This window comes from Carassius auratus, chromosome 42, assembly GCF_003368295.1.
Source record: "Carassius auratus strain Wakin chromosome 42, ASM336829v1, whole genome shotgun sequence".
Lineage (NCBI taxonomy): Eukaryota > Metazoa > Chordata > Actinopteri > Cypriniformes > Cyprinidae > Carassius > Carassius auratus.
In genome coordinates, this window is record NC_039284.1 from 3,570,196 (window position 1) to 3,592,606 (window position 22,411).

General features: G+C 39.0%; 1 protein-coding gene across 4 annotated transcripts in view; it reads right to left on the reverse strand.

The window, feature by feature from the left end:
* Positions 1–740: 740 nt before the first annotated feature.
* rps6kl1 (ribosomal protein S6 kinase-like 1) overlaps positions 741–22,411 on the reverse strand; it is a 29,685-nt gene continuing 8,014 nt past the window's right edge. For all 4 annotated transcript variants that reach the window (XM_026229350.1, XM_026229347.1, XM_026229348.1 and 1 more), the window contains 9 exons: positions 14,826–14,950; positions 11,077–11,169; positions 10,912–10,959; positions 10,158–10,290; positions 7,433–8,653; positions 4,417–4,506; positions 4,225–4,307; positions 3,913–4,008; positions 741–1,573 (listed from right to left, as the gene is read on the reverse strand). In XM_026229350.1, coding sequence (XP_026085135.1) covers positions 1,451–1,573; positions 3,913–4,008; positions 4,225–4,307; positions 4,417–4,506; positions 7,433–8,653; positions 10,158–10,290; positions 10,912–10,959; positions 11,077–11,169; positions 14,826–14,950 — 2,012 coding nt within the window. In that variant the 3' untranslated portion in view covers positions 741–1,450. The remainder of the gene's footprint in view (positions 1,574–3,912; positions 4,009–4,224; positions 4,308–4,416; positions 4,507–7,432; positions 8,654–10,157; positions 10,291–10,911; positions 10,960–11,076; positions 11,170–14,825; positions 14,951–22,411) is intronic.

Sequence of the window (22,411 nt, forward strand, 5' to 3'; positions counted from 1 at the left end):
TAAGTTTTATTTCAGTTAATGCTTAGTTACAGGTAAGTGTTTTTTTTTTTTTTTTTGTGGGTTTAGTTTAAGCTAAAGATAAAATAAATGTGGTGGTGACACAACTTCAAGTATTTTTAATGGTGCATTATGCTGATTAAACTAAGCTATATAAAACAGGATAGAGGTGGATCTTGTATGAGTAAACACATCTTGCCTTTTTTCTTCTTATGTGTATCTAGGAATAAAAGAGAGCTGTTTTGTGGAATGATTGAGTGAATGCAGATGCTGCGTTCAGACTCCGATTCACGCGGAGCTAAGACTAGAGAAAAATGTTACTGATGCAGCTCATATGAGGTTAACTTTTCCTTCAAAACCAGAGTGTGTGTGTGTATGTGGTTGTGTTTAACATGCATTCAGGGGTTCTGGAGAATATGAAAGTAAGTTGCAGTGGAAAAATCTCATCCAAGTCTTCATGCTGTGGGCCGGATGTGGTGACGAGAGCTTCTAGTTTGGTCACATGCTTAGGATGCTTTGAGGTCACTTGGTTTGTTATTCTCACACCTGAAAGATTAGAAACCATAAACCTACCCTGCTTTACTATTCCATAAACATGTGGTTTATTTAAATACTCTTAAAATCATATTAATAAAGAGGACGTTGTGCTACTAATCAGACGTGCATGTTAATACATTTGTTCTGTCTGATATGCATTTCAGGTGTGCATTCAGAAGCATTTCTCAGAAGGATGCACGATAAACTAGTAAGAAATGAGTGATTTTATTAAATGCAAATGCATAAGAAATGGAGATGACAGAACACATGACTGGTGTTCATTAATATTGCATTTGTGCAAAGTAATAATGCCCCAAATGTGCGCCGATCGACCCGTCTGCTTTCTGCAGCTTCATGCAGGTCAATTTCTGTACGAAGTGAGGAAAACTGGGACAAAGAACTTCATTTTCCAGACATTTGAAGACAACTGATTTAACTGCAAGCATGTAGAAAACTGCTGATGTGGAGAAATTACTCCTGCTGCCACCAGATGGTGGTAATAGCACAACAATGAACCACAGATCCTCCTGTCCAGAGGTCTTTGGGACTTTTTAACTCTGTGATCTTTCAGAGCTTCTCGAAAGATTCACCCACTTTCATTGTTTCTGCCCATCAAATTAAAATATAGTTGTTTTACACTTCCACAAGTGATGCTGAAAATGAAATATTGATATCTGCACTTTCAAAAAAACTCTTAGTTCGTGTTCGGATTAACATATTATGGATTATGCATTACGGCCAAATAAAGATTCACAACATTGTGAAATATTTTCAGGGTGGTAAACATTCATAAATGTGCTCTTGAAAAAAAAAAGAGGGGAAATTCAGACTCAGAATGAAAACCTGTGCTCGTCTTTAATATCTGGAGGTGTGGCAGGCAGAAACAAACGGAGGGGATGAATACTTTCAGAAGGCACTACGGCGTCAGTGAACTGTCGAGTGTAAGCCACGGGATGGAGTTAAAGAAGGGATGACACTTGATGTCGCTCACTCCACCGCCTCCTGATCCCAGACGATAACACGCATCAAACTGGAGCAGCTGCAGGAAACAGGAAGAGGAAAACAGCAGCAGCATTACTATACAGGAAATGCAAAAATAGAATAGAAAGCCAGCATGAAAAGAATAGAAAGCATAGAAAAAGATTTGATTGCATTTGAAAGCAGTGCAAACAAACTGCATTATAAATTGGAAGTCAGCACACACACAGTAAGGTCTCATGTCAAGCTAAAGAAGCTGTCTAAAGTCAACTGTCAGCTTGAACTTCAGAAAGAAGCTTAATAGCCACTATCAGACGACTCATGGATTGACCTTGTCTGGTCCAAACCACAAACACAAAGAGTTATGCTGCGTTCAAGTTCGGTCACAATTACCATAATTACGCATTTCATTCAACTCAAAATTACAAGAATTTTCTGAAAGCTCCCGTCTGACCATTGTGGCAGCATGTAAACACAGAAATGGCATCGGCCTCAATATTTAAAGGCTGCCATTGAGCTACTCATACATATTAGCGTTGGATGTCATTTTATTAAAAACATGCTCTGCACACATTCTTCGTTTTCAAGAGCTTATAAAGGTGGATTACAGTAGAGATAAAGCACTCCCTGCAAGAAGCAATTTATATACATGTACAGTATTGTTCAAAATAATAGCAGTACAATGTGACTAACCAGAATAATCAAGGTTTTTAGTATATTTTTTATTGCTACGTGGCAAACAAGTTACCAGTAGGTTCAGTAGATTGTCAGAAAACAAACAAGACCCAGCATTCATGATATGCACGCTCTTAACGCTGTGCAATTGGGCAATTAGTTGAAAGGGGTGTGTTAAAAAAAATAGCAGTGTCTACCTTTGACTGTACAAACTCAAAACTATTTTGTACAAACATTTTTTTTTTTCTGGGATTTAGCAATCCTGTGAATCACTAAACTAATATTTAGTTGTATGACCACAGTTTTTTAAAACTGCTTGACATCTGTGTGGCATGGAGTCAACCAACTTGTGGCACCTCTCAGCTGTTATTCCACTCCATGATTCTTTAACAACATTCCACAATTCATTCACATTTCTTGGTTTTGCTTCAGAAACAGCATTTTTGATATCACCCCACAAGATCTCAATTGGATTAAGGTCTGGAGATTGGGCTGGCCACTCCATAACATTAATTTTGTTGGTTTGGAACCAAGACTTTGCCCGTTTACTAGTGTGTTTTGGGTCATTGTCTTGTTGAAACAACCATTTCAAGGGCATGTCCTCTTCAGCATAGGGCAACATGACCTCTTCAAGTATTTTAACATATGCAAACTGATCCATGATCCCTGGTATGCGATAAATAGGCCCAACACCATAGTAGGAGAAACATGCCCATATCATGATGCTTGCACCTCCATGCTTCACTGTCTTCACTGTGTACTGTGGCTTGAATTCAGAGTTTGGGGGTCGTCTCACAAACTGCCTGTGGCCCTTGGACCCAAAAAGAACAATTTTACTCTCATCAGTCCACAAAATGTTCCTCCATTTCTCTTTAGGCCAGTTGATGTGTTCTTGGGCAAATTGTAACCTCTTCTGCACATGCCTTTTTTTTAACAGAGGGACTTTGCGGGGGATTCTTGAAAATAGTTTAGCTTCACACAGACGTCTTCTAACTGTCACAGTACTTACAGGTAACTCCAGACTGTCTTTGATCATCCTGGAGGTGATCATTGGCTGAGCCTTTGCCATTCTGGTTATTCTTCTATCCATTTTGATGGTTGTCTTCCGTTTTCTTCCACGTCTCTCTGGTTTTGCTCTCCATTTTAAGGCATTGGAGATCATTTTAGCTGAACAGCCTATCATTTTTTGCACCTCTTTATAGGTTTTCCCCTCTCTAATCAACTTTTTAATCAAAGTACGCTGTTCTTCTGAACAATGTCTTGAACGACCCATTTTCCTCAGCTTTCAAATGCATGTTCAACAAGTGTTGGCTTCATCTTTAAATAGGGGCCACCTGATTCACACCTGTTTCTTCACAAAATTGATGACCTCAGTGATTGAATGCCACACTGCTATTTTTTTGAACACACCCCTTTCAACTAATTCAACTAATTGCCCAATTGCACAGCCTTAAGAGCGTGCATATCATGAATGCTGGGTCTCATTTGTTTTCTGACAATCTACTGAACCTACTGGTAACTTGTTTGCCACGTAGCAATAAAAAAATATACGAAAAACCTTGATCATTCTGGTTAATCACATTGTACTGCTATTATTTTGAACAATACTGTATATAGTGGTTCCCTAAATGTTTACAAAATCCAGCAAACCCAGGGCAGTGCTGCGTTGTAAACACTCAAGCTCTGTTGGTCCTGTCTATCAGTTTGCATTGAGAGAGCAGTTACCTCTGTGAGAAGCGAAGCGGCTGCAGTGCTGAGGAACTCTGGGATATGGAGCGGAGTATGAGGCTGAACGCCTGTAGGGTGGCACTGCCACAGGGGCTGTGGAGAAAACAATGGTCTCCTCTCAACATGATCAAGAAGATTTTTGGGGACTGCTATAATAATTATCTCTGTGTATGACAAAACACTGACTAACATAAAGCTAAGGACTCTCATCCAACAATGTGAACAATTTTTAGTCATTCATAGTTAAGTTAAGAGTTTCATAGTTAAGAGTTTGTTCATTTTAAACCAGGAATAAAATTAACTGCTTACCGTGCCAGTAAGAAGCTCATATAGTAAAGCTCCAAGACTCCACCAATCACACGCCTCAGTGATTTTCGACGCACCTCCAATTTCTGCTCCAAATCAATGAAAACAATACAACTCTATATTACATCTCAAGAGAACAGAAAGTGTGATAGAAATGTGCTGTTGGGGTTCGATGTGATTGTAAAAACCGTTCACCTGGTGCACAGTACATCTCTTCCATTGCTTTTGGGTTAATTTCGGGCTGAACTTCTGTCCACAGTCCAAAGTACGTAAGACATGCCTCCCCTGTGTGCAATATGTTTGAGCAACTGTTTGAAAATACTAACAGACTTTCTTTTGTGAAACACAAAAACACAAAAAATATATTTTTTTCTATACAATGAAACTGAAAGGTGATTTACACTGTCGAGCACCCAAAGAGTAAAAATTCTTATAAGTCAATGAGTCCTCTATTCCAAGTCCTCTGAAGTCACATGATGCTTTGTATGAGGAATAGACTGAATTTTTAGTCAGTAAAGGTGACATATTATGCCCCTTTTTACATTATCTAATATAAGCCTCTGGTGTCACCAGAATGTTTCTGTAAAGTTTCAGCTAAAAATACCTCACTGATCATTTATTATATAATTTTGAAAATGAAAAAAAAATGCTCCTGCTCCCTTTTCCAGAATAGAGTTGCATTATTACAGCTCATACAGTATTGTTCAAAATAATAGCAGTACAATGTGACTAACCAGAATGATCAAGGTTTTTCGTATATTTTTTTATTGCTACGTGGCAAACAAGTTACCAGTAGGTTCAGTAGATTCTCAGAAAACAAATGAGACCCAACATTCATGATATGCACGCTCTTAAGGCTGTGCAATTGGGCAATTAGTTGAATTAGTTGAAAGGGCTGTGTTCAAAAAAATAGCAGTGTGGCATTCAATCACTGAGGTCATCAATTTTGTGAAGAAACAGGTGTGAATCAGGTGGCCCCTATTTAAGGATGAAGCCAACACTTGTTGAACATGCATTTGAAAGCTGAGGAAAATGGGTCGTTCAAGACATTGTTCAGAAGAACAGCGTACTTTGATTAAAAAGTTGATTAGAGAGGGGAAAACCTATAAAGATGTGCAAAAAATGATAGGCTGTTCAGCTAAGATGATCTCCAATGCCTTAAAATGGAGAGCAAAACCAGAGAGACGTGGAAGAAAACGGAAGACAACCATCAAAATGGATAGAAGAATAACCAGAATAGCAAAGGCTCAGCCAATGATCACCTCCAGGATGATCAAAGACAGTCTGGAGTTACCTGTAAGTACTGTGACAGTTAGAAGACGTCTGTGTGAAGCTAATCTATTTTCAAGAATCCCCCGCAAAGTCCCTCTGTTAAAAAAAAGGCATGTGCAGAAGAGGTTACAATTTGCCAAAGAACACATCAACTGGCCTAAAGAGAAATGGAGGAACATTTTGTGGACTGATGAGAGTAAAATTGTTCTTTTTGGGTCCAAGGGCCACAGGCAGTTTGTGAGACGACCCCCAAACTCTGAATTCAAGCCACAGTACACAGTGAAGACAGTGAAGCATGGAGGTGCAAGGATCATGATATGGGCATGTTTCTCCTACTATGGTGTTGGGCCTATTTATCGCATACCAGGGATCATGGATCAGTTTGCATATGTTAAAATACTTGAAGAGGTCATGTTGCCCTATGCTGAAGAGGACATGCCCTTGAAATGGTTGTTTCAACAATACAATGACCCAAAACACACTAGTAAACGGGCAAAGTCTTGGTTCCAAACCAACAAAATTAATGTTATGGAGTGGCCAGCCCAATCTCCAGACCTTAATCCAATTGAGAACTTGTGGGGTGATATCAAAAATGCTGTTTCTGAAGCAAAACCAAGAAATGTGAATGAATTGTGGAATGTTGTTAAAGAATCATGGAGTGGAATAACAGCTGAGAGGTGCCACAAGTTGGTTGACTCCATGCCACACAGATGTCAAGCAGTTTTAAAAAACTGTGGTCATACAACTAAATATTAGTTTAGTGATTCACAGGATTGCTAAATCCCAGAAAAAAGTTTGAGTTTGTACAGTCAAAGGTAGACACTGCTATTTTTTTGAACACACCCCTTTCAACTAATTGCCCAATTGCACAGCCTTAAGAGCGTGCATATCATGAATGCTGGGTCTTGTTTGTTTTCTGAAAATCTACTGAACCTACTGGTAACTTGTTTGCCACGTAGCAATAAAAAATATACTAAAAACCTTGATTATTCTGGTTAGTCACATTGTACTGCTATTATTTTGAACAATACTGTACCTGTTTTGGTTCTGATTATCATGTTTATCGCACTGAAATCGTGCGTTTAAACCATATTAGTTTAAACTTCCGATACAGGGTTTCTGAGTGAGCACATTTGAAGCAAATGGACAGAAAGCGTTACAGCTACAAGTTACAAGCTGTTACAGCATGTGAGTAATAAAACTAAGTTCTCATTCACACGCAAGTTTACATTAAAAACACAAGTTACAAAAACAGTCAGTTATATCGTTGAAAGTTTAAGATCTCTGGTGCAGCAGCAATATACAGTAAATAAATCAATAAATCTGCTGCTCTCTTGTTTTCTCTGAGGCTGGGACACTAAACAGTGTTCAGTGCTCTTCTGCAGACAAAGGCAGAAACTTTCAGCCATGGTGTTATAACTGTTACACTGTTGTCGCTTGGAAAATCAAAATGACGTTGCTATGGGTATAAACTTGCAGATTATGGGGCAGTAATATTATATTGAGATCCCTTTGCTGCATCACCAAGGGAGCGAAATCAGACGTGCATGTTTTCTCAGACGCTTGCAGAAAATGGCTTACCAAAACAAAGTTACTGGGTTAACCTATTTCTCGTTTCCTAAGTTGGTAGATGCACCGGGGACCTGATTATAGCATTTAAAACCTGAAAAAGTCAGATTTTCATGTAATGTCACCTTAATTACCTACAAATTTCCATGTTTGCTGCACCTCTCAAGTCTCATTTGCAGTCAAATAATACCTGAGGTAAATCCAGTTTAGCAATAATGATGTCGATCCTGGAGTGATGGTAAGGCTAGTATTGGTTGTGGTAAATCTGCCTTTTTAATAAATGAATCCCTGCATTTTTACCGTTTTTGGATCTTAAAAGTATAAATCACCAATTATTTATTTTTATGGAAAAGATCAGTGCGAGACATACCAGAATTACGGAGTAGAATATTTCGTGGGTTGAGGTCCTGGCACACAATGCCCTGCTCATGAAGACTTTCCAAAGCTAACAGAATCTGAGCCCCCCACAGTCGCACCTCATCCTCAGGGAGTCCCCATCTACCCCACTTCGATTTGGCACTGAAGTTCTTGACCTTAATTTGGGGGTGATGGCCCAAGCCGTCCACCTTTACCTTCTGCTCTAGTTCAGTCTCACTCCAACAGGAACTGTTTGTGGTAGGTGCTGACAGGCGGGAGATCATGCCAACTTGTGGTTGTTTAGATGAAGATTTGAAGAACTGCCAGTTCTCCATGTCCTCATTCCCAACCTCCCTCACCATTTCAACAGTGTTTACCCGAGAAGTCATCTTTGTAAAGTCTAAAGAGATACTTTCTTGTTTTTGAGGTGTACATTCAAATGGATTGCGATGCGAACTGACTTTGCTCAGTTCAGCCATGAACTGTGAAATCTGTTCATTTCCACTGTGTTTACAGCTAGTGACACCTTGTTTTTGAGGAAATCCATCACATGCTTGGTTTTGTGGAGGTAAATGTGACGTGTTGGGAACTATTCGCACTCTCTGTGGAAGAACATCAACCGTGCTGCAAAGGGTTGGTTGTGCATTTTCACCGAATAAAGAGGCTGTAGTAATCTGAGATGCAATGCTGAATCCTAGAATATCTGAGTTTGATTCTGGTACTGTGAAACTCAGACAGTCCTGAGCAGGTTCCAAAGCATTCCAAGCTTTGTTCAGATCTATGCAGGAGTCAATGCGCTCAATGCGAACATCATTTCCTAGAAGGTCCGAAGTGACATCAAGAGGATCCCGGGTGTCCACAATCACACAGGGATGAATGGGAAGAGGAATATTATCCTGAGTTAAAGACTTGAGACCATTGGGCAGACCAACAGAAGGAAGCTCATTATCTGTCCTTGTTGCATACAAACCTAGAGAACCCCCCTGTTGGTGTCCTGAATCTTCACAGTAGGAGTGAGTTGTACAGTTCTCAAGACAATGTTTAGTTGGGCTGCCTGTACTCTCAAGAGGTTTAATTCTCCCATAATTCTCATTGAGGTAAATCTCCTGACGGAGAGCAGGGAGGGTGTAGCTATTCTTCAGATAGATTTTGTGCTGGTTGGGGCTGAAGCACTCTGGATGCTCCCTGACTGCTTCACTTCTGACCCTGTGGAGTCTGGAAAAGAGTCTTCCACCTGTAGAAAAACAAGGACTTCAAACTATATGCCATTGTGAGCAGATGGGCCACGCTTTCAAATGCTCCCCTAGTGTTCTGTAACTATGAAGAGCTTATGGACAGTCAACTTTTTAAACATCAGGGTGGGCCAGGGTTCTTCAGATCTAGACCTTGAGGTCCACTGTCCTGCAGAGTCTAACCTTAATTATACACCTAGAAAATGAAAAGGCTGCTGAGTTTGATCGGGGTATTAGCTAAACTCTGCAAGATAGTAGACCTCCAGAACAATATATGAAGATTTCTGATATACATATTTTTTTCTGAGTGTGTGGAACAAACAACATTCCTATGTTTGAACTCTGCAACTGCTCTTGACATTAGCCCCATCCCTTTCATTACTACTGGTTTAGAGACTCCAGAACAGAGGTAAAAAAATCTGCTATGGAGGGCTAATGTCCAGTAGAGCAGGGGTTCTCAACTCTAGGCCTCAAAGTCCAACCTTGATCAAATTCACATGCATGTATCATTCTAGTAATCCTGAAGACCTTGATAAGCTTGTTCAGGTCTGTATGATCAGGGTTAGGGCTAAACGCTGCAGGATAGTAACCCTACATAGACCAGGATTGGACACTCCTGGTGTAAAGCAGGGTCCTGGAGGGTCACTGTCCTGCAGAGTTTAGCTCCAACCCTAATCAAACACACCTTCCTGTAGCTTTTTAGTGATCTTGAAGACGTCGATTAGCTTGTTCAGGTGTGTTTGTTTAGGGCTGGAGCTAAACATTACAGGACAGTGACCCTCCAGGACAGAAGTTGCCCATCTCTGGTGTATAGCAATGCTTGGGAACCACTGGTGTGGAGTATACTATTCTTTTGGAATTGTGTTGTTAATAATGTTGTAATTTGTGAACAGGCTTTTGTATAGCTTAGACCCAACAGATCACTATGTCTATAATCTGATGAGAAGCTGTCTAACCTCAAACAGGTTAAAAAAGGAGTGCTGCAAGTACTAAAACAGTGTTTCCCAACCCTGTTCCTGAAGGTACACCAACAGTACACATGTTGGATTTCTCCCTTATTTTACCCATCCATTTCAGATCTTTTACTCCCTACTAAAAGGCTAATGGGTTGAACCAGGTGTGTGTGATTAGTAAGGGTATGAAAATGCATACTGTTGGTGTGCCTCTAGGAACCGGGTTAAGAAACACTGGACCAACGCTTCTGAATGATCGGTCTATGCTAGAAAATGTAGGGTCTTATATATGGATACAAAACTAAGGAATGGCCTTTGGTGGTTGAGAGACAAATAAAATTTCATATTAAGTGCAGACTGAAACCCCATCTGTTCAACAAGGAGAATTCTCCAATTTATTTCATAAGATGGGTTCTGCAGTGGTGTTTGTTCCTCATTAACTATGTAGGACATTTTCCCTTGCTATTATCACTTTTTGTCTTGGATTCTGTCAAACTACTCTGAAACAATATACAATGTGAAAGTGCTACAGAAACAGCCTGAATCAACTCACCTTGAATATGTTCTAGATGAAGGAACACAGTGTCTTCACTGACGTAATATTTTAGCAGCTTCACCATGAAGGGCACTCCCTGAGGAATGATGGTTGACCTCTCACGACTCTCCCAGCTCGACTTTGGTAAACTCTATCCAGCAAGCAGAAATTTTCGTACATTTACAGGTAAAACCCTATATTTCATCTATGTTCCTTAAACTAATGAGCTGCTCCTTCAAACAGCCTTTTAAGGCAAAATAAATGGGCTTATGATGCAAAGCCTGCTCCAAAAGTGTGACTGCATAAGACTGTTACAGTCTGGTTCCAGAATTTCTCTTTACAGAAAATTGAGATTTCTGGATTTTGAAGGTGAAAGAAGTGTTTTTTTTTTTTTTTTTTTTTTTTTTTGTATTTGAACATCATTAGAATTATATCATTATTATCATTTTGTATTTCCTTTAGTGTCTGCTGATTTAAAATGTAGCTATTTTTTGTCCCTTGTCCACCTGTGATATCTGTTTAAGCTGTAGCTTAATATCACCAAGTGTCTGGTTTCAGTAACCTGAGATGAGTTTGTACTTTGATTCAGGCACAGCAGCTTTTAACAGGATCAATCCAAACAGACTTGCAGTAATAACAGAAGACGTAAGTGTATTCCCAGAGATGTATCCAGTTGGCTGGCCCGATTTCAGTAGGCACTCACAAAGTGGTGTGGTCAGACTATTTTTGAATGGTATCCATATGCTACAATACTTCTGTCTCAGATGCCTACCTTAACGATAAATGTCTCCTTGCTTGTCAGACTTTCAACCGTCAGTACCTGTTGAATACATACATTTATAACTAAAATACTTTAATATCTATTACACATCCAATGACTTTAACCTCCTGGAATATAGATAAATTATTGACTAGTTGTCAACCATTTCACACATACCTTATCAATGATTCCAACGACTTTGCACTTTGCTAGATTCTCCACTGGTGAACTTAGATGTCTGATTGATCGAAAGCGCAAGCTACTATAACCCTGATGACCAGGAAAAGAACATGTGTCAAGAGAAAAATAATCAGACCATGGCCTGTATGTTATATCTGCCTGAATATTGTTTCATAGCAAAAGTCTGGTTCACACTGCATCAAAGAACTTCCCACTTAAGGCCTGTTCACACCAAGGATGATAACAATAAGGTTTAAATAGTCGTTCTAATATTGATAACAATGTTAGAACAATTTAAGAGGGTCTGGCTGCAGACTTGCACTTGCACTCTCAGACACTTGCACTTCCGCTAGTAACATCACTTGCAGTCTTTATTTTTTATTTTGTTAGATTTTTTATTACTTCTTGTTTGAATTTCCCAACATTTTATAGCAGTAGCCAGGTAGCGAAGACAAGAAAAAAGAAACTAAATTACAATGTCAATTGCAATCGCTACTTGCACTCTCCGCTACCTGCACTCTCCGCTACCTGCGACACTAAAGTCTCTCGTTAAGCATTTTCCTCCCGTAGAAAACCATACAAAATACTTAACATGGCTTAATGTATTAAGTTGCTATTAAAATATCAAATTAAATATACAGTTCATTATTTTAATGAAAAATATATATCGTATTTTCCTCACATAGCGCAAAATGTGGCATAATGGACTAAGATGATAAAGGCCAAACTCAATATTCTTCTCTACATTAGTTAAAATACATAACTAATATGTACAGGCAAGCAGGTGAGCCCAGAATAAACGCAACATGCAAAGTTCTGCGTTAAAGGGTTAGTTCACAGAAAAATGAAAATCATGTCATTAATAACTTACCCTCATGTCGTTCCAAACCCGTAAGACCTCCGTTCATCTTCGGAACATAGTTTAAGATAGTTTAGATTTAGTCTGAGAGCTCTCAGACCCTCTATTGAAACTGTGTGCAAGGTATACTGCCCATGTCCAGAAAGGTAAGAATAACATATTCAAAGTAGTCCATGTGTCACCAGAGGGTCAGTTAGAATTTTTCGAAGCATCGAAAATACATTTTGGTACAAAAATATTGAAAACTATGACTTAATTCAGAATTGTCTTCTCTTCCGTGACTGTTGTGAGCAAGTTCAAAACACAACAGTTCAATGATATCAAGTACATGAACGAATCACTCAGTGTAAATCTTCTTGAACCAGTTGACCAATCGAACTGAATCGTTTGAAACGGTTCTCGTCTCCAATAAGCAGTAATCCACAAATTACTTAAGCTGTTAACTTTTTTTAATATGGCTGACACTCAATCTGAGTTAAAACAATTCATTAAAACAACACCATTAATTTACTCAAACAGTACACTGACTGAATGCTGTGAAGAAAGAACTGAAGATGAACACTGAGCCGAGCCAGATAATGAACGAAACACTGATTCGTTCTCGAGTCAAGAACCGTTTATGTTGGATGCGTCCGATTCAAGAACCGAGGAGCTGATGATACTGTGCATGTGTGATTCAGCGTGAAGGCAAAGGCTTGAATGAAGGGCAATCATCGCCAATGACGTCATTACGTTGAACGCAAAAAGAACCGGTGAACCGTTTTCTTTAACCGGTTTATTGAATCGTAATGTCCGGAAAAATCAAGAACCAAACTTCCCATCACTACTGGTGAACGAAAAACCAATGCAACCGGTTCTTGACTAGAGGACGAGTCAATCTTTTGTTCATTATCTGGCTCGGCTCGGTTTTCATCTTCAGTTCTCTCTTAACAGCATTCAGTCAGTGTACTGTTTGAGTAAATGAATTACTCTGGGATATTGGTTTGTTTTAACTCAGAGGGAGTGTCAGCCACATTAAAAAGTTAACAGCTTAAATCATCTGTGGATTAATGCTTATTGGAGAAAAGAACCGTTTCAAACGATTCAGTTCGATTTGATCAACTGGTTCAAGAAGATCCAGTTACATCGAGTGATTCGTTCGCGAACTGGATATCATTGAACTGTTGTGTTTTGAACAGACACGGAAGAGAAGACAATGCTGAATAAAGTCGTAGTTTATGCTATTTTTGTACCAAAATGTATTTTCGACAATTGTCCTTCTAATGACGTCGCTAGTGGAAGGACAAGTGTCTGCGAGTGCAAGTCTGAGAGTGTAAATGAAAGTCTGCAGCCAGACCCTTCTCGGACAATTGGTCCCACTTTATATTGTGTCCCTAATACCTGTGTACTTACATAGTAGCTAAAGGTGTAAGTAGTATGTAACCACAATGTAAGTATACATTGGTACATAGTATCTACAGCTCTAATATTTCTGTAACTACACACATGTAACCCTCAGGATGGTTTGTATAATTACAAATATGTAACGACATTGGTAACAACACTTTTTCACTTCACTAAGTACTAGTGTAACAGGAATCATATAACTACATTTTGTTACAACATGTATAGGAGTATCGGTAGGTTTGGGGGTGGAAATGGGATCCTGGGGGTGGAGATGGGTAGGTTTAGGGGTGGAAATGAGATCCTGGATGGAGATGGGTAGGTTTATGGGTCGAAATGAGATCCAGGGGGTGGAGATTGGTAGGTTTGGGGATGGAAATGAGATCCTGGGGTGGATATGGGTAGGTTTGGGGATGGAGATGAGATACTGGGTGTGGAGATAGGTAGGTTTGGGGGTGGAAATAGGATCCAGGGGTTGGAGATGGGTAGCTTTAGGGATGGAAATGATATCCAGGGGGTGGAGATGGGTAGGTTTAGGGGTCGAAATTAGATCCAGGGGGTGGAGATGGGTAGGTTTGGGGGTGGAAATGAGATCCAGGGGGTGAAGATGGGTAGGTTTATGGGTCGAAATGAGATCCAGGGGCTGGAGATGGGTAGGTTTGGGGATGGAAATGAGATCCTGGGTGTGGATATGGGTAGGTTTGGGCATGGAAATGAGATCCTGGGTGTGGAGATGGGTAGGTTTGGGGGTGGAAATGGGATCCAGGGGGTGGAGATGGGTAGGTTTGGGGGTGGAAATGGGATCCAGGGGGTGGAGATGGGTAGGTTTAGGGGTCGAAATGAGATCCAGGGGTTGGAGAAAGGTAGGTTAGGCGATGGAAATGAGATCCTGGGGTGAAGATGGGTAGGTTTGGGGATGGAAATGATATCCTGGGGGTGGAGATGGGTAGGTTTGGGGATGGAAATTAGATCCTGGGGGTGGAGATGGGTAGGTTTAGGAGTGGAAATGAGTTCCAGGGAGTGGAGATCGGTAGGTTTGGCGGTGGAAATGGGATCCAGGGGGTGGAGATGGGTAGGTTTAGGGATATGTAAAGTTGGAGGAGTTGGAACTCGAGTTGGAGTTGGTGCACCACTGTAATACCAGTTTACTTACATGGTAGCTCCCCAAGCACTGTCCACTTAATATAAAGTGTAACATTTTGGACACCAACCACAATTTATATGTAAAGCCTAACTTACTGGCTGCTGCTATGTAACATCAGAGTAATTATATGATCAATCTAATATAAAATTTAACACTTACTTTACTAAAAAAATGCTGTTACCAATGTCCTGTTACACATTTGTACTTACACCATTCAGTGGGTTGTTACACATGTGTAGTTACACAGACATTATAGCTGTAGATATTGTGTACCAATGTGTACTTACACTGTGGTTACATACTGTGTCATATTCATTGGAAGCCTAAATGGTTATGATGTCATGCACACTCATCACCTACTCCTAAATGAGTGGATCCTTTAGCAATGTTGTCCTGTAAGTAAGAGATGAAGATCTCCTCGGCTCTCTTCAGATATTGAGTGGTCTTCCGTTTCACGGCTTCACGTCTCTCTTTATTTGGATCCACTGTAAGACAGAAAACTCTGCATTGGTGTGAACATCTACGATTGGCCCTCTGTTAAACCGGCCTTAATTTAAATGCACACCTGACATCTGCTATTTTATAAGACATGTTTTTGTTTTTTTCTCAGGCAAATCTATCGACGATCTGTTTAATGGAAATGTCCAAACCTTCATTTCCCAGAATATTCCCAGGAAAGAATATTTTTTGTTTTCATTTTCCAAACCATAACAGTTCATCCAGTGAATTGAATTATGTTTCCCTTCATTCACAAATAAAAAGGTCTGTATAGATGGAGTTGAAGTCAGTAAGTTGCATTTGTCAGTATTTGTTTGATATGTAAGGCAAAATATGTTGCATATTAGGTTGTATTGCACCTGATTCCTTCCAGAGCTTTGAAAACACTTCCTCTAATTACTGTACCTCAATGTTTTGGTATTGCTTTATATATATATATATATCACATGGTTTAACCACCGCAGCTGACTTTCTGTCATGGTCCTCAACCAATTTTGGTTAAAGACTCAGCTTACAGTAGGTATTTGTTCAGTGGAACAAAAGCTGATTTCTAGTGCTTATTACAAGGTACATGTTCATGGTGCATATCCTTGTTTCTTAGACTTGGTATTTAATGCCAAATGATCAAGACTTCTCAGGATTCTGCTTTTAGCAGACATCCCAACCCGCAAAAAGTCATTTCAGGGAGGTATTCCGAAGCCCCCCCCAAAAAAAGGAAGGAAATACATCTCAGCTGTAGTCACCTTCTCAGTGAGACTTTGCCTATCTGAATGGGAGAACTTCCCTGCGCTTAGCCTCCCTAACATGTTGTGGTCCCTAAAAGATGTAGCATAAAATATTATTTCTATAAACTATAGGCCTATGTAATTATTCGTTAATTATGTTTAAATATGTAGATTACTTTTACTATTTATATAATCTGCTTATACAATTTATGTAAACTGCTTTTATTTATTTTCCATTGCAACTTTAAACAGGTCTAAAGAGTTTGTTGTTTTCATGTAGCCTTGTCAACTAGCCTGAATAATATGCAGAAATGAAACTTGTCAACTCACCTCAACATGCCTTTTGCAATCATTTAACCTCCCATGGGCAATGCTTGAGCAAGACTGTCATTATGTTTTACATATACAGTATTGTTACAAATAATAGCAGTACAATGTGACTAACCAGAATAATCAAGGTTTTTAGTATATTTTTTATTGCTACGTGGCAAACAAGTTACCAGTAGGTTCAGTAGATTGTCAGAAAACAAACAAGACCCAGCATTCATGATATGCACGCTCTTAAGGCTGTGCAATTGGGCAATTAGTTGAAAGGGGTGTGTTCAAAAAAATAGCAGTGTCTACCTTTGACTGTACAAACTCAAAACTATTTTGTACAAACATTTTTTTTTTCTGGGATTTAGCAATCCTGTGAATCACTAAACTAATATTTAGTTGTACGACCACAGTTTTTTAAAACTGCTTGACATCTGTGTGGCATGGAGTCAACCAACTTGTGGCACCTCTCAGCTGTTATTCCACTCCATGATTCTTTAACAACATTCCACAATTCATTCACATTTCTTGGTTTTGCTTCAGAAACAGCATTTTTGATATCACCCCACAAGTTCTCAATTGGATTAAGATCTGGAGATTGGGCTGGCCACTCCATAACATTAATTTTGTTGGTTTGGAACCAAGACTTTGCCCGTTTACTAGTGTGTTTTGGGTCATTGTCTTGTTGAAACAACCATTTCAAGGGCATGTCCTCTTCAGCATAGGGCAACATGACCTCTTCAAGTATTTTAACATATGCAAACTGATCCATGATCCCTGGTATGCGATAAATAGGCCCAACACCATAGTAGGAGAAACATGCCCATATCATGATGCTTGCACCTCCATGCTTCACTGTCTTCACTGTGTACTGTGGCTTGAATTCAGAGTTTGGGGGTCGTCTCACAAACTGCCTGTGGCCCTTGGACCCAAAAAGAACAATTTTACTCTCATCAGTCCACAAAATGTTCCTCCATTTCTCTTTAGGCCAGTTGATGTGTTCTTTGGCAAATTGTAACCTCTTCTGCACATGCCTTTTTTTTAACAGAGGGACTTTGCGGGGGATTCTTGAAAATAGATTAGCTTCACACAGACGTGATCATTGGCTGAGCCTTTGCCATTCTGGTTATTCTTCTATCCATTTTGATGGTTGTCTTCCGTTTTCTTCCACGTCTCTCTGGTTTTGCTCTCCATTTTAAGGCATTGGAGATCATTTTAGCTGAACAGCCTATCATTTTTTGCACCTCTTTATAGGTTTTCCCCTCTCTAATCAACTTTTTAATCAAAGTACGCTGTTCTTCTGAACAATGTCTTGAACGACCCATTTTCCTCAGCTTTCAAATGCATGTTCAACAAGTGTTGGCTTCATCCTTAAATAGGGGCCACCTGATTCACACCTGTTTCTTCACAAAATTGATGACCTCAGTGATTGAATGCCACACTGCTATTTTTTTGAACACACCCCTTTCAACTAATTCAACTAATTGCCCAATTGCACAGCATAAAGAGCGTGCATATCATGAATGCTGGGTCTCATTTGTTTTCTGAGAATCTACTGAACCTACTGGTAACTTGTTTGCCACGTAGCAATAAAAAAATATACGAAAAACCTTGATTATTCTGGTTAGTCACATTGTACTGCTATTATTTTGAACAATACTGTATAAGACAGGGGTACACTTTCGTGTAGTCTGCCGTAAAATGTGTCTTATACTTTTTTTTTTTTTTTTTTTTTTGTGGCACTTTCCCTCTGCCATGGTGCTCCTGTTTCTAGATAGACTTAACTGATTAATTTTGTTTGGGAGAAGAGATAAAAGCCCGCCCACACTGACAATTGATTGGTTTATTTGCAGAAACAGGCCAATCAGGATGCTCTCTGTCTGACATGCGCTTTGCACACACGCACATTAGCACACACACGCAAGGTCTCTCGCTCCCTCTCCCTCTCTGCCGTGCGCGCGCTACACGGTTTGAATCACTGTTTCGCAATCACGCTTTTGCTCGCTCGGTCTAGATTCCGGGAGATTTTAACTAATTTGCGGGTCTCAGGGAGCCGCTTTCAATCAGGGGGCAAGGAGCTCGACCGGAAGTTGAAGTCGGGTGGGGGCTGCCATCTTTTAGCAGAACTTCACTTGCGTTAGCATTCCCATTGACTCCCATTCATTTTGGCGTCACTTTGACAGCGAATAACTTTACATCTGAGGTGTTTAAAGACTCCGTTTGTCCATTATTTCTTTCTAAAGATACACGACAATGTATAAAGGGCTCCATTACCTTCTATGTTACATTATGGCCCCGTATAAACAGTTTTTGTAAAAAATAGGCTAACGATTGCATCATAACCACTCGTCTCTCTGTCGCATTACTGTACAGACAGGAGGAGAAGCTCGCAGGCAATTAACTGAATATGGCGTACTGGCGTTACATTTTAAAATACTATACAAAATAATTAATCAGAATACTTACTCCTGCTCACTCACGACAAAGAACTCCCCGCTCAAGCTCGCCGTCTCTGCAAGATTAACGATGGCAGTTTTCACGCACAGCCACTTAGAAGATTTACATCTCTCAGACAGGTTGCTGATGTCGTCAAGCTTCGTTTGAGTCTGCGAGTCAGAAACGGAAGTGCTAAAAAACGTTAAAAATGGGCTTCACTTGTCTCAATTGAGTCCCAATGGGGTCGCTGTGTCCATTTCTTTTACTGTCTATGCTTTCAATACGCGGGAGACTCCCGGAACTTCCGGCAGACTTGGGATGTCTGTTTTAGGGCCAATTAGAATTTGAGTAAAGGATCATTCATCAGACCACTTGAGATGGATTTACCCTAAACACAACAAAAGTAGGAGATTTATTATGCAGTGTAGTCCGCTTTTATGATTATAACTGGAGATCTTACAGCAGCCCAGACAGGGAGCTTGCGATGATTATAAAGGCAGCACTCTTTGCTCGCTTTAAAATCCTTTCACAATCTGAATATTATATTTAAATGTGGGAGGTAATTCAAATTTGTGATGGTTGACAGTGATAACTATATCAACAAATGGGGAGGGGAGAATGTGTAAAAATAGATTATAGACTAATAGACCTGCCTCTTGTTCTATTACTGATGTATCGTAATGTATTTATTTGTTCCTCTTTTCTATTACTGGCTTATGACTTTGACTTGATTGTTTACTCAATTGAATAAAAATATTTGAAGGCTACACTGTGTTTTAATTTTTCCTAGTATGAGTTTGACGTTTGTTTTGTTCTGTCTTTGATTTTCCTTTGGCTTAGTTCCTGTTTTAATGGTTGCTTTGCTTCCTAAGTCTGTTCTTAACCATTTCCTCCACACCTGTGTCTTGTTTATTATGTGTATTTATAGCCCTTATGTTTCAGTTCAGGTTTTTTTTTTTTTTTTTTTTTCTTTTTGGTTACTGTCTATGCATATATCTACGTTAGATGTCATGCTCTTCTCAACTACTCTTTCAGTGTGACAAATGTAAAAATCTACATTTCCACCCTAATTACTTAATTACCATTGAGGCAATTGAGGCCAGATGACGCTGTCTGCTATATGTTCAGTTTGTTTTATGTTTAAGCTTCTTTGTGACTCAAATTGTTCATGCACTGTTGGTGTATGACCATCAAATGGTCCTTATATAATATAATATAAGGAGCTTGGTTGAAGTTTTATCGAGCACTATTATTCTAACACATTTATTCATTAAGGTTTTGGATGCTATTGGGCCTTGTATCCTGTCTGTAATAAGTAAAAGTCTCTTTGAAGGGACTGTCTCAGAATAATTTAAACATGCAAGAGTCAAACCTCTCTTAAAACAACATAATTTGGATGTGTCTGTGTTATCCAATTTTAGGCCTATTTCCAATTGACTTTTTATCGCTAAAATCTTAGAGAAAGTTGTTTCTAATCAAACGCTAAGCTATTTAGATTCAAATTATGTGTTTGAAACTTTTCAGTTAGGGTTTAGGAAACATTACAGTTCCGATTCTGCCCTTTTAAGAGTGTTAAATTATATCTTGCTATCAGTTGATATTGGTAACTCTGTAGTACTTTTGCTTTTAGACTTAAGTGCAGCATTTGACACTGTAGACCACAGTATTCTTATTTGCTGTCTTCAGCACTGTGTGGGTATTAATGGTACTGCCCTAGAATGGTTTGAATTCTATTTGAACAAAATTCTCAGTTTGTGTGGATGGGTGCTCATCCTCTAAATGAGTTTTGACTTGTGGAGTTCCTCAAGGTTCTATCCTTGCCTCCATTTTATTTTATTTATATATATATATATATACTCCAGCTGAGTTCAATATTCAATAAGCACAAAGTGCCATTTCATTGTTATGCTTATGACACTCAAATTTATAAGTATTTTAAGCAAAATGACAACCAGGGTTTGAGGTATTTAACTGCTTGTCTTTCTGATATTAAATCTTGGATGTCTCCTAATTTTTTGAACCTCAATGAGAGTAAAACTGAGGCTAATGAGTTCTGACCTTTAGCTGTATCTACCAACATACAGCAAGTGTTGGGTGATCTGGCCGCATATATCAAGCCATATGTAAGAAAATGTTTTTGTGCTGTGAGAAAAAAAGGTGTTGTGTTTTGATCCTGTTTTGGCTTTTAATAAGCAAATAAATACAGTAGTTAAATCAAGACTCCTAAGGTGAATATTTTTTATTTAAACTTGTGCTGATTTTGAGAGATTTATACAAACTTTTATCTCTTCTCAACTAAAATGCTGCAGTTCAATGTGTATCATATTAGATAATCACATGCCTGCAAACAGTACAAAATGTGGCTGCTAGACTTTTGACTGGCACTCACAAATATGAACAACCTTTTTTTTAAGGTTTTAAATGGACTGGCACTTTTGTATTCTTCTGACCTTTTGGGTTAACACACCCCATCTGGATGTCTAAGGTCATCGAATTATAAACTCTTTTTGGTCTCTAGATCTAGGCTAAATAAAAACGGTGACAAGGCTTTTTCCATAGCTGGCCCTAAACTGTGGAACAGCCTTCTAATCTGTATTAGAACAATTGCGACATAATCACTTTTTAAAGCAAAAACTAAAAGCCTATTTCTTAGACAAGTCTTAAAGTATACAGTATGAGCCAAAAGGGGCTTAATCAAAATAATTATTTGTTTGTATATCTTGTCATATTATGTATGTATGTATATATACACAAACACACACACACACACACACACACAATCAAATTGTTGTTGAAAATTAAATTTCCAGGCTAATTCCACACAACAACAACATCAGCACGTGTGTTTTATTTGTTTTTAATTATATTTTTTAACATTTTATTGCTAATTGTATTTTTAAAAGATTTATAAAGCACTCTGAGTTACCATTAATGTGATATAATATATAAAAGATTCTCAACGTATGATCATTTACAAACTACATTTTGTAACAGCGATTAGCCAATCAGAGCGCAATATTTTATACTTTTAAGATATGATAGGCTCATACCATACAAGAATGCTATTTCCCTAATATCAGCACTTGTGTGTGACAGCAAATGTGTCATTGTGAAATATTAATTTCATAAAACACAAATTCAACAAACAATAATTTAATTAAGTGAGTTTATACACAATATTGTCATTTCCAAACAAAGCTGGAGCAAAACATCTCAGAGCAACACTGTAATGTTTCTTTCTGGTTTTTTTTTTTTTTTTTTTTACGACTCGAGTGAGCCAATAATTTAATGATCTATTTATATTTTTATTTAACTAAATTAGGAGTGAATCAAGGCAACGACTTTGCACTTTAAAGGGGTGGGGGTGGGGGGGGAGGGGTGAAATGCTATTTCATGCATACTGAGTTTTTTACACTGTTAAAGAGTTGGATTCCCATGCTAAACATGGACAAAGTTTCAAAAATTAAGTTGTACGTTTGAAGGAGCATTTCTGTTCCAAAAATACTACTTCCGGTTTGTCACAAGTTTGGGAAAGTTTTTTTCGAGTATGGCTCTGTGTGACGTTAGATGGAGCGGAATTTCCTTATATGGGTCCTGAGGCACGTCTGCCGGAAGAGCGCGCTCCCGTATAGCAGAGCACTGAGAGCACAACAGACTTCACTGATCAGAGCGAGAGCGTCGCCAAATGTCACAAAAGGAGTGTGTTTTTGGTTGTCAGGGCAAGACAACCCTGCACAGATTACCAAAAGAGAAACAGCATTAAGGGACCAGTGGATGGAGTTTATTTTTACAGAGCATCAACGGAGTTGTGCAAGTGTTTGTGTTTGTTCCCTGCATTTCGAAGATGCTTGTTTTACAAACAAGGCCCAGTTTGACATCGGATTTGCGTATCGTTTATTTCTTAAGGATAATGCAGTCCCAATGAAAAAGGGTCACGATCGTGTGTTGGAACCGCAGGCGGTGAGTAAAACT